This window comes from Drosophila serrata, unplaced genomic scaffold (assembly GCF_035046125.1).
Source record: "Drosophila serrata isolate PLE 108 unplaced genomic scaffold, ASM3504612v1 contig_217, whole genome shotgun sequence".
Lineage (NCBI taxonomy): Eukaryota > Metazoa > Arthropoda > Insecta > Diptera > Drosophilidae > Drosophila > Drosophila serrata.
Window position 1 is genome coordinate 655776 of NW_028257115.1, and position 11557 is coordinate 667332.

An 11557-nucleotide genomic window follows, 5' to 3' on the forward strand; every position below is an offset into this window, starting at 1 on the left:
TTAATATCACACCAGCTCCCCAATACATAATAAAAATCTTCACATTATTACTTATCACTTAAGCTCTATAAACTTTATTAAAATATATATATAGATATATATATAAATTGCTTGCGCTTAAAAATTAAGATTTATGTCTGGAGTTAAAACAACACGTACACACATACAGATGCATGTTTACTTTCTACGACCAATAAATACTTCTCTCTTACGGCCTAAGACGATATAGTATGCATATTACATCAATATCATGTATCCGCTGCTAAAACCTACAACAAATTGAGCAAAAATCTGTGTTAATTGCACAAAAAGCGAACATTTAAAGTACATTCATTGCTTGGCATGCAAATTACTCTCTTAGTTTGCTAGCTTTGATTGAGAAAGTGTTTTTGTGGGTGTTTTATGGTTGTAGTTGTTCCAGTTGATCTCCATGTGGTTGTTGCTGTTGCAGTTATTGTTGTGGGAGGGGGCATGCGTTACGCATGCGAGAAAAATGCACCTAGCCTTCCGCTTCCGCTTTCGCGACAGTCTAGCTCTCCCAGACTTCGTCCCGCTGTTTGGCAGCTAACAGTTTACGTTCTGCAAATAAACATGAAAGAAATTAATAAGGGAAGAGATGATAATACGCAAAACTAACCTTTGGCTTCACGTAGTACGCGCCTCTCGTTCTCCCGCTCCTGTGGTGCTGTTGGCAACTTAACACCCAATGCACCGGACACCAGTCGCCGGGCCAGGGCTGTGCACGTTTCCGGACGCTGGCGATACGGCTGCAATGAGACGGCGCCGGCCTTTTTGGCCTTCAGTCGCGACTCCAGTGTGGCCTCGGCCAGTGGCTTCAACTTGACAAACGGATGCCCCATTGTAAGCACTTCAGCAGCTGGAATAAGGAATGTGGTTAAAGAAAGGATATATGATAATGAAATATAAGCTACTCACCAATGCGGGAATTGCTAAAGACAGCCAGTGCATGAGTATCATCGACCCATTTAATGTCGAAGCCACTGCCTTTGTACTGAGAGAAAAGCATGAGCAGGTCAGGAGTTTTGAACTCTACTGGGAAATTGGACACCTCCAGGACGTGGGGAAACTCCTCCTCGTTAAGCAGTTGTTGTTTAATGTGAAACAGCTGGTGATATAAAATAAACTATTTTAGATATTATTTCTAAATAGCTTCTTTGTAAACTCACAGTATAGTCCATTTTAGGCAGTTCTATCTTGCACTTGCCCACGGACTCGTTCAGTTCTTGGATTATCTTGGGATCCAAACAGTCGCCGCTCTCATCAAACATATTCTCCCAATCATCCTCGTCCTCCTCGTCATCGTCTTCGGTGGTGCTGTCTGCAGGTGGTTTCACTGTTGATATTGCTAATGGGTTTGGGATTGCCTTGGGCCCTGTCTCGATCTTCTCTGGGATCTCAAGAACATCCGAGTCGAAGGTTTGTTTCATGATGCGTCGATTGCTACGATTGATTTCCTGTTTTTAACCAAATAGTATTTTTTAAATTAACTTTTCATTTAGTGTCATTTGAGTTTTAACTTACCTTTGAGGCTCGTTGCAGCTCGCGCACATCGTTATCACATTTGGCCGCTTCTTCGACATTATTGGTCCTGGTCACGGCCACATCCTCAATGCGCAATGGCGGCGATGTCTGTTGTTTGGCTGATTTGTTATGGCCACTGCCAGGCTTTGTACGCTGGGCGCCGCTCATAATGATCTGCAGGGAAAGAAAATATAGATTTAATTAGTGAATCCAAAGAGGATGCTAGAAAAGAGTGACTCCCATTTGTTAAAAAGAGGTTCACATCTTGCTTGAGATTTATACTTTAAAGAACCTACCTCCTTATCACAGTCCACTGGCTTGGCCGATCTGTGGTCTTGGTTTGATTCAGAGCCGTTTTCAGTTCCAGCTATTACAAGTACAGCCGCTGCCCCCGAGGATGCAGATTTCTTGCCGCGTTCCCTGCGCTCGCGATGCGACCTGGATTTCTTTGATTTAGGCTGCTGACCGTTAGTACTGTCGTCTGGCTTGGACGAGTTCATTTCTGCGATTGGCGGTGATTCCACAGCCGGCAGTGCGACGGTCGTTGGTGATGTTGTAACTGTTGCTGCCGCTGGTACTGGTGCTGGCGCCATTGCTGCTGTTGTTGCTGCTGCTGCTGCTGTTGCTGTAAGCGTTGTTGTTGTGGTCGGTGGTGTGGTTTGACTGCGACGTGCCCTTGGCACATAAACGGCACGATCGGGACGGCGTTCACGACGGGTCGCTGCTGCTGCTGCCGCCGCCGCTGCTGCTGCTGAGGTGGCCGCCTGTTGCTCTCTGCGAAAGAGCGGAGCAAAACACAGGTAACAAAAGGAAGAAAAACAAAGAAGAGAAGCGAAATCGATTAGCTCACAAAAGAATTTCACAAAAATTGTTTCAGATACAGTCAAACTTCCAATGAAAATGACACGCTATAATGATGAGATTTTTATATATTTCATTAAAATTTCATCTTTTAAATATTATTTAAGCTCATTAGCTAGATATTCTTGAAATTATAGATTTTAAGATGGATTTCTGTATCTCTAAACCCACATATAACGATCATCATTTTCAGCTGTTTCCAATTTTAGCATTCACAACTCTTATTCTTTAGGGTTAAGTGCTGAAAAGGTTCTAATGGTAACTTACCTATTCGGGGATTCTTTTGAGGTAGGATTTGTAGATGCAGTTGTTTTTGCTGTTCCTGCAGCTATTGTTTTGATTGTAGTAGTGCTTGTTGTATTTGTTGCTTCGTTCGTTGCAGCTGCTTCTTCACTGCTGCTATTGTTGTTGTTATTACTATTGTTCCTCAGTGCTGGCGGTCTGTATAAATCCACCGAGTTCGATTTGCTTACTAAAAGATATAATATAAAAGATACACCATTACAGTATTTAAAGGTAGAAATACTACATCAAAAAAAGATTCTGCTTAAACGTTTATAAAACTAAACTTTATCTTATCTTTGAGCAACTCTTAGTATTTCCTCTTAAAGACTTTCCACTGTATTAACAAAGTATCACAATATCTATGAGATACTTTAAAAGACTCAAAGATAGATGGAAAGATAGAAAAGTAGCAAAAAAAGAGAGGGGGTTAAGCAGACGATTAGCAACAATAGTTGGCAATCGGACACAACAAACCGAACCAAAAAAATATAGAGACTAAGGTGAAGCAACGAATTTGGCATAAAATAAATTAAAACAAAATTCACTTATGTCGACCCAATTTTTCGGGGTCCGTTTTGTGCCCGAGATTCGTGAATGTCAACACGAACTTGGCAGGTAGTGTTGGATCCCCGCAGGGGGTACGGGGATTGCCCCGGATGGGACGCCACCGAGAGTGGGAGGGGAGAGAAGCAGGCAGAGCAGAGTACAAGTGAGCGTGCGCAGCGTCTGCGTGTTCGTGATCGTTCCCCCTGTCCGCGTGTGTGTGTGTGTGATGCAACAGCACCAAAAAATCAGCTCGGGAAAGAGGGCGACCTTGAATGAACTCGCTCTGCTCAGCTCCGGTCACTGCCTGCGTTGCTGCCTCTGTCGACGTCTCTCTGCTGGCCGTTGATTATTTTTAGTCAAATATTTAATTGAATATACTCTAAGCTGGAGAGTGTGTTATTGAATGAGAAATAAATATATTTGTTCAATGTTTTCTATAAATGGAATGTCTAAAGAATAAATTAATTAAATAAATAATATTGGGAACTATAAGCAGTATTTATAAAAGGTATAAAGTAAAAAAAAACTCAGTAAAACCAGCTGCCATATTAATTTCATTAATAACAATATAGAATTTCGTAATCAAACATCTTCATTTTTCAGAGTATTTAACTCTTCGTTTTTTCTACTGACTCAGATTTATATATTTTTTTTTTTGGTTTCTTTGTTTTGCATCTTTTGCGTATTTGCAAAGTATTTAAATTTATGGCTGCTTGCTAAACTCAAATGCCGAAACATCGCTTCACGCCAAGTTAATCAAAAATAGCGTCTGTTTTGGTTTGCTTCTCTTTTTTTATTTTTTTAAGATTTCTTTAGTTTGTTTTCTTATTTTTGTTGTATTTACTCACATGGTGTTTCGCTGATATGCTTCTTAACGCCCATTTTACAGAGCTCCGTTATGTGTCTTCGGCTGGCGCTGCTGCTTCTGCCGTTATGAGCGTCGACGTGCAAATTGTTGTTGCCGTTGACGATAGCGTTGGCGTTGCTACTGCTCCGCCAGCTTCGCCTGGCTGCCTCTCGCTCCCTCTGTTGCTGTTGTTGGTGCTGGTGCTTCTCGCGCTCCTTCTCTCTCTGCTGCTGCTGCTTGCGACTGCAAAAATTACAGTTAAATATGTTTTGTTAGTTTGGGGTTCTTGGGGAATTTAAAAGAGAAAAAGCAAAGATCAACGACACTCAAAAAAGTCATTCTATATGGTTTATTTTTGATCTGAATTCGCCATCAACTTAATATTAATTTCAAGCTACATAATACTTAATTAGGTGTAATTAATACTCACGCCTCAAAGCCGTGCGGATCGAGGAGCTGATTGCGAAAACATAAAACCGTGCGACGCAGCGCTCCTTGTCCCACAGAGAAGGTGAACAGATCGTACTGCTGGCGGTAGTTCTCACATGTTTGATGGATGAGATAACGGCGGTAATTGCCCACAGGTGGGAAGAGCAGCACGCTGTGGGGCGAGATAGAGATAGAGATGGGGGGACAAAAAGGGGAGTAAGTGAGAGACGTAGACCAAATATCGATCGCGTGCGTTGCGCTGTGTGTGTGTGTGTGTGTGTGTGTGCGAGTGTGATGAATCGTTTATGGGGGAATGTCATCAACGTTAATTGAGCGTATTGAAACATTCTTAGCCCCATCCCATGGTCAGAAATTCTGTTTTTCTTTTGGTATATGAAATAGAAATAGCTGTAATCGAATCATTGAAAAAAGCATACAATTTTCCTACAACTGACCTCTCCTGTATTGTTCTTCCTTATTTAACAGTTAAATTTCAGATCCTCACAACACAAAAGTTAACCCGCATAAACGACAGTTAGCTAAAGAGAGAGGCAATTACAGTCAATAGCTAACAGGTTGTTTTGTATTCACTCTTAGAAGCAAAGAAGAAGAAGATGCAAAAGAAACAACCTCAAGAAGTACGAAATAACAACAAAGGTATGAGAAGCACGAAACTGAAGCGCGACTTGTAAATTGTTATGTAACAAGCTAGGGAAGCGCGCGCGTGGTGTAATATTTGAAAAAGTATGCGCGGGTTGTTTATTGCACGGCGATTAATTGTTTATTAAACGCGGGCTGCATGTTAAAACCACACGAAGAGCACCGAACGAAGCAGCAGAAAATGGTGTTAGTTGGCGCAACTGCAATGCGGAAAATCTGCGCTGCGCTCTGCTCCTATTGTAGTTGTTGCAGCCCCAGCACCAGCTGGGAAAACTCGACTTTGTGGCATTTGTGCAGAGGGAAATAAGAAAAACTGGTCATTTCTGCACGAAAGGCACACAAAACTCGTACTACTTCTCCTAGCTGCTTATACTGGTGTGGTTGTTGTTGTTGTTGCTGGCTCTTTCTGTTGCACATTTCCGTGTTCGTTGTTGTAACGGGACCCGGTTACAAGACTCTATCGCACTCGCTCACTCCCATTGTTTTTGTTGTTTTGCGTTTTAAAGAGAGGCCACCAGCTGGTGTCCAAAAAGAAAAATACGTTGGAGCGAAGAGGGGACTGTGCTTGATGGGGGGATTACTTCGCCCTTCTCGCTCGCTCACACGCACAGCCGAAAACAGACACTCACACAGTCACACCTACGCACTTAATATGCTCGTGGCAAAAGGTTCTAAATTGTTCTTTCTGATTCTTACCCACTATTCAGGCGTTTCTTTACGAACAACTCGATATCACAACCGACATTATGGACAAACTCCTGATCGAGCAGACTTAAACTATTTGCAAAAGCTGTTTGATCGCCGTTCTCCAGTTTATTTGTTAAAAATCGCGACCAAAAAAATAGTCGCGCACAAACACAATTAGAACATTTTAGGTATGACACTTTCGGTGGTGATGGCACAATCGATTGTTTTTACGCTATCGCGATAGATTTTGTCTTGCAACGAATGAAAATATGAATATTAGTAACTAGGGAGTGCTTTGCGTTATTTATAATTCATTTATAAATGAACTTTATGAAATAAAATTAAAATTAGTTCAAACGGATTGGAATACTATTTATTGATATATTTGCTGCTATGAAGCTAAAGGCATATAACCACAGCCCCAACGCCGTGGCCTTCCAACACATTATTTTTGTATTTTAAATTCATTTTGTGATCTAATTGCATATTATGGGCCTTATCATTACGGAAACTATTAATTCCAACCTTCCTTACTGGTTAAAATCATTCTATGCGATATATATTTTTTCCCTTAAATTTTCCCTGCATCTTATTATATATATACTTTTATTATATATAATAAGAAAATTGGATCTATCCAGGACATAGTTAATTAATATAATATAATAATAAATATTAATTTTTATTGAATAATGTTTGAGATCTTTATACGAAATGGTCTCGGCTATTAGATTTCCAAGTATATTTTATGGGGCCAAGTTAATAAATATTTTCGTTTTTATTTTCAATACATGTGTGCTTTTCAATAATTTAAAAAATATTATTTTAATTTTTTAAAACATCGATGTAACATCAATTTTTTAAATCATTCATTTAACAACAGGTGAAAAGCATCGAATATATCGATACCTCCATACATCGATGTTTTTCACTTCTAGTACTAAGAAAATTGTTCTCCTCCATCCTTTCGCTTCCCTTTTTTTTATATGGAATTTTGAAGCTTGAAGAATATTTATCTTTTGTTAGTACTAATCTTTAAGAAATATTGTAATACAATGTTGCACAAACACAGTTTTTATCGATACTACCGAGTCTGAGATGAAAAAGGTAGAAAACTTTGAAATGATGAAGAATGTTAAGAGTTTTTATGTCGCCAGGGGTCGCCACTGTATGGATAAAAGTCTGTGTAAAAATTTATTTGAAATTTTAAGGTCTGCCGTTGTATTATTTATTTTAAAATTAATACCATTATACTAAATTTTACTTAATTTAGAGGTTTTTATAATCATTACATTTTTAAAAATTTATGACATTCTTATTTACTTGTATAATTTATTGTGGAATCTTGAGCTGCTTTTCGTACAGGAAATTACGTTCTCTATATTTGGTAGCTTCCGCTTTCGAATGATGGGTTTCTAAAAAATACAGTTTTCAATATGCTTCACCTCATTATATTAAAAAATTGATAAGCTTGTTATTCCTATCCTTCTTTGCTCCACTAAATGCTGCTACATTTTTCGCTGCTGCTAATATTTGAGTAAGTGCTTGAAATTAAATTTTGCATAAACACGAACGTCCAAAAGGGAGGAGCCGGAAAAGCGGAGGGGAAAAAACCTGTCGCTCACTCCATATCCGCTTTCCCAGCTAGCTGTCAACGGGCTATCGCGCACCCTTGGCGCCGCCCGACATCACCAAACCACCGGAAAACCCTCCGAAATACCACCCAAAGAGAAAAACTCACCCACTTGCAACACCCACCCGTCGCATTTCCTAATAGCTCTCTTTGGAAAATTCACTGTACTGTTTGCACCGGGCAAATGTTTATTTATGAATTTCTTTCGCCTTTTTGGTTCTGTTTTCTGTGGATCGAAGTGTCACCGAGTCTCGTCTGTCGGCGACTTTTGGCGGTGTCATATTGCTTTTCCATGGCTTTTCTTTCTTATTTTTATTTATGTTTAATTTGTTTTGGTTTTTGCATTTTATTGCTCAATTAATTGGGCAGGCAAGCGGAGCAAATAAAGTGCCCTGGCGGCCTTGGATATGATAAATCGGGAGAATCGCACACAAATATGCCGCCATTCACCGATTTCAAGCCATGCAGTTGAGGTTATGAGCCATAAAAGTTGAATCTGAAACACAAACAAAAAATAACACTACAACAAATAATTTTAAAGAATTTAATAAGAATTAATTTTCCTTAAATTTATTTAAAAACAATTAAAATTCAGTAAATAATAATCAGGAAAGACACATAAATAGCTACAGTCGAGTCCCGATAATTCGTACCCCGCTAAATCGAAAATCGCGATAATTCGTAAAAAATTCTGTCCCCCTGAAAAAAACTCGTTAATTCGTAAAAATTCCATACATTTTGGTCCCCTCGTTAATTCGTATTATTTGGCGCAACGCAAAGAATATTGAATCTCTTATAAATCGTAATTTTGTTTCGTAACCTCTTATAAATCGTAATGCAATGCGAAATTTTTTGTAGTTATAGCACCGTTAGATTTTGCAGACAGATATTATTTTAAGGCTTGATTTTTTATTTTTTATAATTTAATGTTCCTGCTTAATTGTTTAATTTTTTTGTTATTATAATTTTATGTTATTGTTTAATTTTCCTTTAATTTGAAAAACGTACAAATGAATGTACATACTTATAATGTTTGTTTAATTTTAATAAAGTTAAATACATATGCAAACATGATGTGAAATGTAAAAACCCCGGTTATTCGACTCTTTCATTTTTGAGCCCCGTTAAATAGAAATCTCGATAAATCGAATTCCCGTCTAATTCGTAAAAAAAGTGATCCCCTTGCCATTTCGAATTATCGGGACTCGACTGTATTTATTTAAAGTCTATTTAAAATATACCCCAAAGTATGCTAGAAGAATCTACAAATAAAATCTGGTAAAAATGTATGCAACAAATAATTAGAAAAGGGATTTATTGCACACTTTTGGATACTTTTTAAATTGATTTAAGCTCTAACGCTTTTTTAATATTTATAACTAAGTAAAAAAAAATAATAAATATTTAACTAGTTATTTAAACATTCTTATTTTTCCAAGTGCCTGGTTATCGCTCATACATTTCCATTCATTACACCACCGAACGAAGGCCGAGCCAAAAACTATGCCCACTTGCCACTTGCCCCGCCCACAAACCGGCAATTTGTAACGCCTTTTGCTGTCATCTCCTGACAGAATGTTGTCCATAAAAACCGACTCCCTGTTCCCAGTTCCCAATTTTCGCCAAATTGTCCCCGTTTATTTCGCTCTGATAATGTCTCAATAAAATCTGCCAGCCCATCTTTTATAGATAGGTGTAGGTGTCCCCCAGGATACATAGGTGTCTGTTATCGGCAATATATATATATATATATATATATACATATATAGTATACGTCCTTCCTTACATCCATAGAAAATACACCCATGTTATGCCCAAACTATTTTGCAATTACAAAAGTTGTAAATTTTTACGATCTTAAAGCTTTTGGATACCAGAAGATGGAAGGAGGTCCTTTGAATTTAGTTTTTGTTTTTGGGCCTGAAATATTTTTTAGGGGGTGGGTTAAGGGAAATAGTTTTTCATTCTTTTATGATTACAACATCATCTGGTCTTAATTACTTTGCAGTTTTTATTAGGGGTAGCTGTGAATGGAATTGTAGAAAAAAATAAGTATTGATAAGTAGATTTTTTTTATCTCTTATATTTATTGCTTTAAAATGTTTGAATAATTTATTCCTCTTCTTTTTTAAAAGTAACCACTAATTAACCGACATTTACTTCCCTCCTCTACCTTATCTATCTTATTGACACACTTTTCCAAGTTGCACCTTGATTGTTTAGGCTTTTAATCTTTTCTTTATCCTGTGGTTTTCTCACTAATTGAGTTTTACCGAAAGATTACGCCATAAGCAGGCCGCAAAATGTTTTTCTTAAGTATTAAAAAACATCAATGGGGGTGGTAGATGGGGGAAGAAATAAATCAGGCTTTGGCTCATCGCTTTGTTTGTTTTCCAGTTTTCCTTTTAACTTGAGGCTCCCTCATGTTGCGGGAAGATATATATATTTTCCATTCCCTTTTTCTTTGGCGAAGCCTTGCAGCCGCCGAAGGACTTTTTGGACAACTGTGAAATTGTTGACTGCAGTTTTTCTTTTGGCTTTGCAATAAATAAAGTTTTAATTACCCATCGACAGCAAGGAATTCCATGATGGCACAGATTATAATTTCAGATAATTTACACATTTCAGCAATTTCAATTAAATGGTCAAGGCTTGTTTGGCCAATTAACATTCTGGCAAATCAAAAGTAAATTGGAATTACAAACGAAGCCTGATTAAAATGCCAGTCAGAGAGAGGACAATGTCTAGACTCATCTCATAATTTTGCTGATAAAAGTTGAGTTATTTAAGGGTACGTGAGGGAAATTAATTGAAGGTGAAAGGATTGAACATGACTTCAAGGCACTTGAGTAGAGGTCAAGGTATTTAAGTTAGATTTAATACTTTTGATATAAATTATCACACTTGAGTTGAAAAGCTAAACAAACTAATTATTACAACATTTCAACAGCATTTTCATCAAACCAAACTTAAAGTTAAGCCATAAAAGCAATGTTATTGTCGTTTATTATTCACCGATAAGAAACTTGAGTAATTCGAGTGGCTACGTGATGGAACTTAATCTAAGGCAACCATTCATATTTCAAAGCCATACTTGAGATAATCAATTTATGGCTTTGCACGCCGCGTAATTTGCAAAATCCTCGATGAGACAGATTCGGTTTTCAATTTCCATATGGCTTTGGTGCGTGGAAAATTTCTTATTCATAGCTAAATTAAATTCCCCCCTTTTTTGCAGACAAACAAACAAATGGAAAATCTCGCACACTCACTCCTTTTTCCTTTCCATTCCTTGCCCTGTGCTTGTGCTTTCTTCCTCCATTTTCTTTTTTGCCTTGGGATGCCTTTCCTTCTAATTTCCTTTTATCGAATTTACGATTTGTTGGTCATGTCATCAACTCTCGACGACGACAAGGACAACACTGCGGATACGCAATGTTCGCCGGTTTCTTCTGGGTTCAAATTCAAATGGTCTGGAATTTGTTTTGTCCTTTGCTGTTACCGCTTTTCTGCATCAATCTTTGATTTGCAAATTATTTTTGCATTCCACACAAACGATTTGTGTTTTTATAGTTTCAAAGTTGTTTTCGTTTCTTTTTTTTTCCTTTGGGGTCCTGATAAATTGCGCACATAAAGAGCAACAAGGAATTGTTTGCCCAAGCCTAGGGTTCAAAATTTAAAGGAACCCAAAAGAGTGTGGAAAATAAATGCTGAATTATGTGTAAAGAGGAACATTTTGTATTGTGGTTTGCCAATGGAGGTGTTAGCTCTTAAAGAGGTGCTTGAATATTTGATATATTTAAGATAAAGTGCTTTGGAATCGAACTACATTATCTGTGATATGATTTATGTTTCGTCTAAGTAAAATTCTGCATAAATATTGCCTCCAATCACTCATTAAGTTGAACTTTGAGTAAAGTAATCAATAAAGACGCCTCTGCAAATATAACTCTTTGCTTTTATCTTCTCTCGTCTGGCGCTTATAATTTATGACCATTCAAATAGGAGAAATCTTTGGGCTGCCGCAGGACGCGTTCGCATGCATTGCCAAATGTCATGTGGCGCCA

General features: G+C 37.9%; 1 protein-coding gene across 2 annotated transcripts; it reads right to left on the minus strand.

The window, feature by feature from the left end:
• Positions 1 to 47: 47 nt before the first annotated feature.
• LOC110185282 (uncharacterized) lies at positions 48 to 6116 on the minus strand. Of its 2 annotated transcripts, none has more exons than XM_020954029.2 (10): positions 5867 to 6116; positions 4512 to 4682; positions 4083 to 4324; positions 2671 to 2875; positions 1839 to 2316; positions 1543 to 1716; positions 1188 to 1475; positions 937 to 1126; positions 638 to 877; positions 48 to 579 (listed from the first exon to the last, which is right to left on the minus strand). In XM_020954029.2, exons 3-10 carry the CDS (start codon positions 4114 to 4116, stop codon positions 530 to 532), a joined length of 1659 nt encoding a protein of 552 aa, XP_020809688.2. In that variant the 5' UTR covers positions 4117 to 4324; positions 4512 to 4682; positions 5867 to 6116; the 3' UTR covers positions 48 to 529. The 2 variants fall into 2 exon arrangements, with proteins under 2 accessions (XP_020809688.2, XP_086685639.1); XM_086829513.1 differs by lacking the exon at positions 5867 to 6116 and adding an exon at positions 4966 to 5801.
• Between the last annotated feature and the right edge of the window lie 5441 nt (positions 6117 to 11557).

Bases quoted from the DNA above. Each gene is read 5' to 3' on its own strand.
- LOC110185282 (XM_020954029.2), bottom strand. From the start codon at position 4,116: ATGGGCGTTAAGAAGCATATCAGCGAAACACCAT. The intron at 2,876-4,082 runs GTGAGTAAATAC...TATATCTTTTAG, and splicing joins GCATATCAGCGAAACACCAT to TAAGCAAATCGAACTCGGTG. The intron at 1,717-1,838 runs GTAGGTTCTTTA...CTTTCCCTGCAG, and splicing joins CAGTGGACTGTGATAAGGAG to ATCATTATGAGCGGCGCCCA.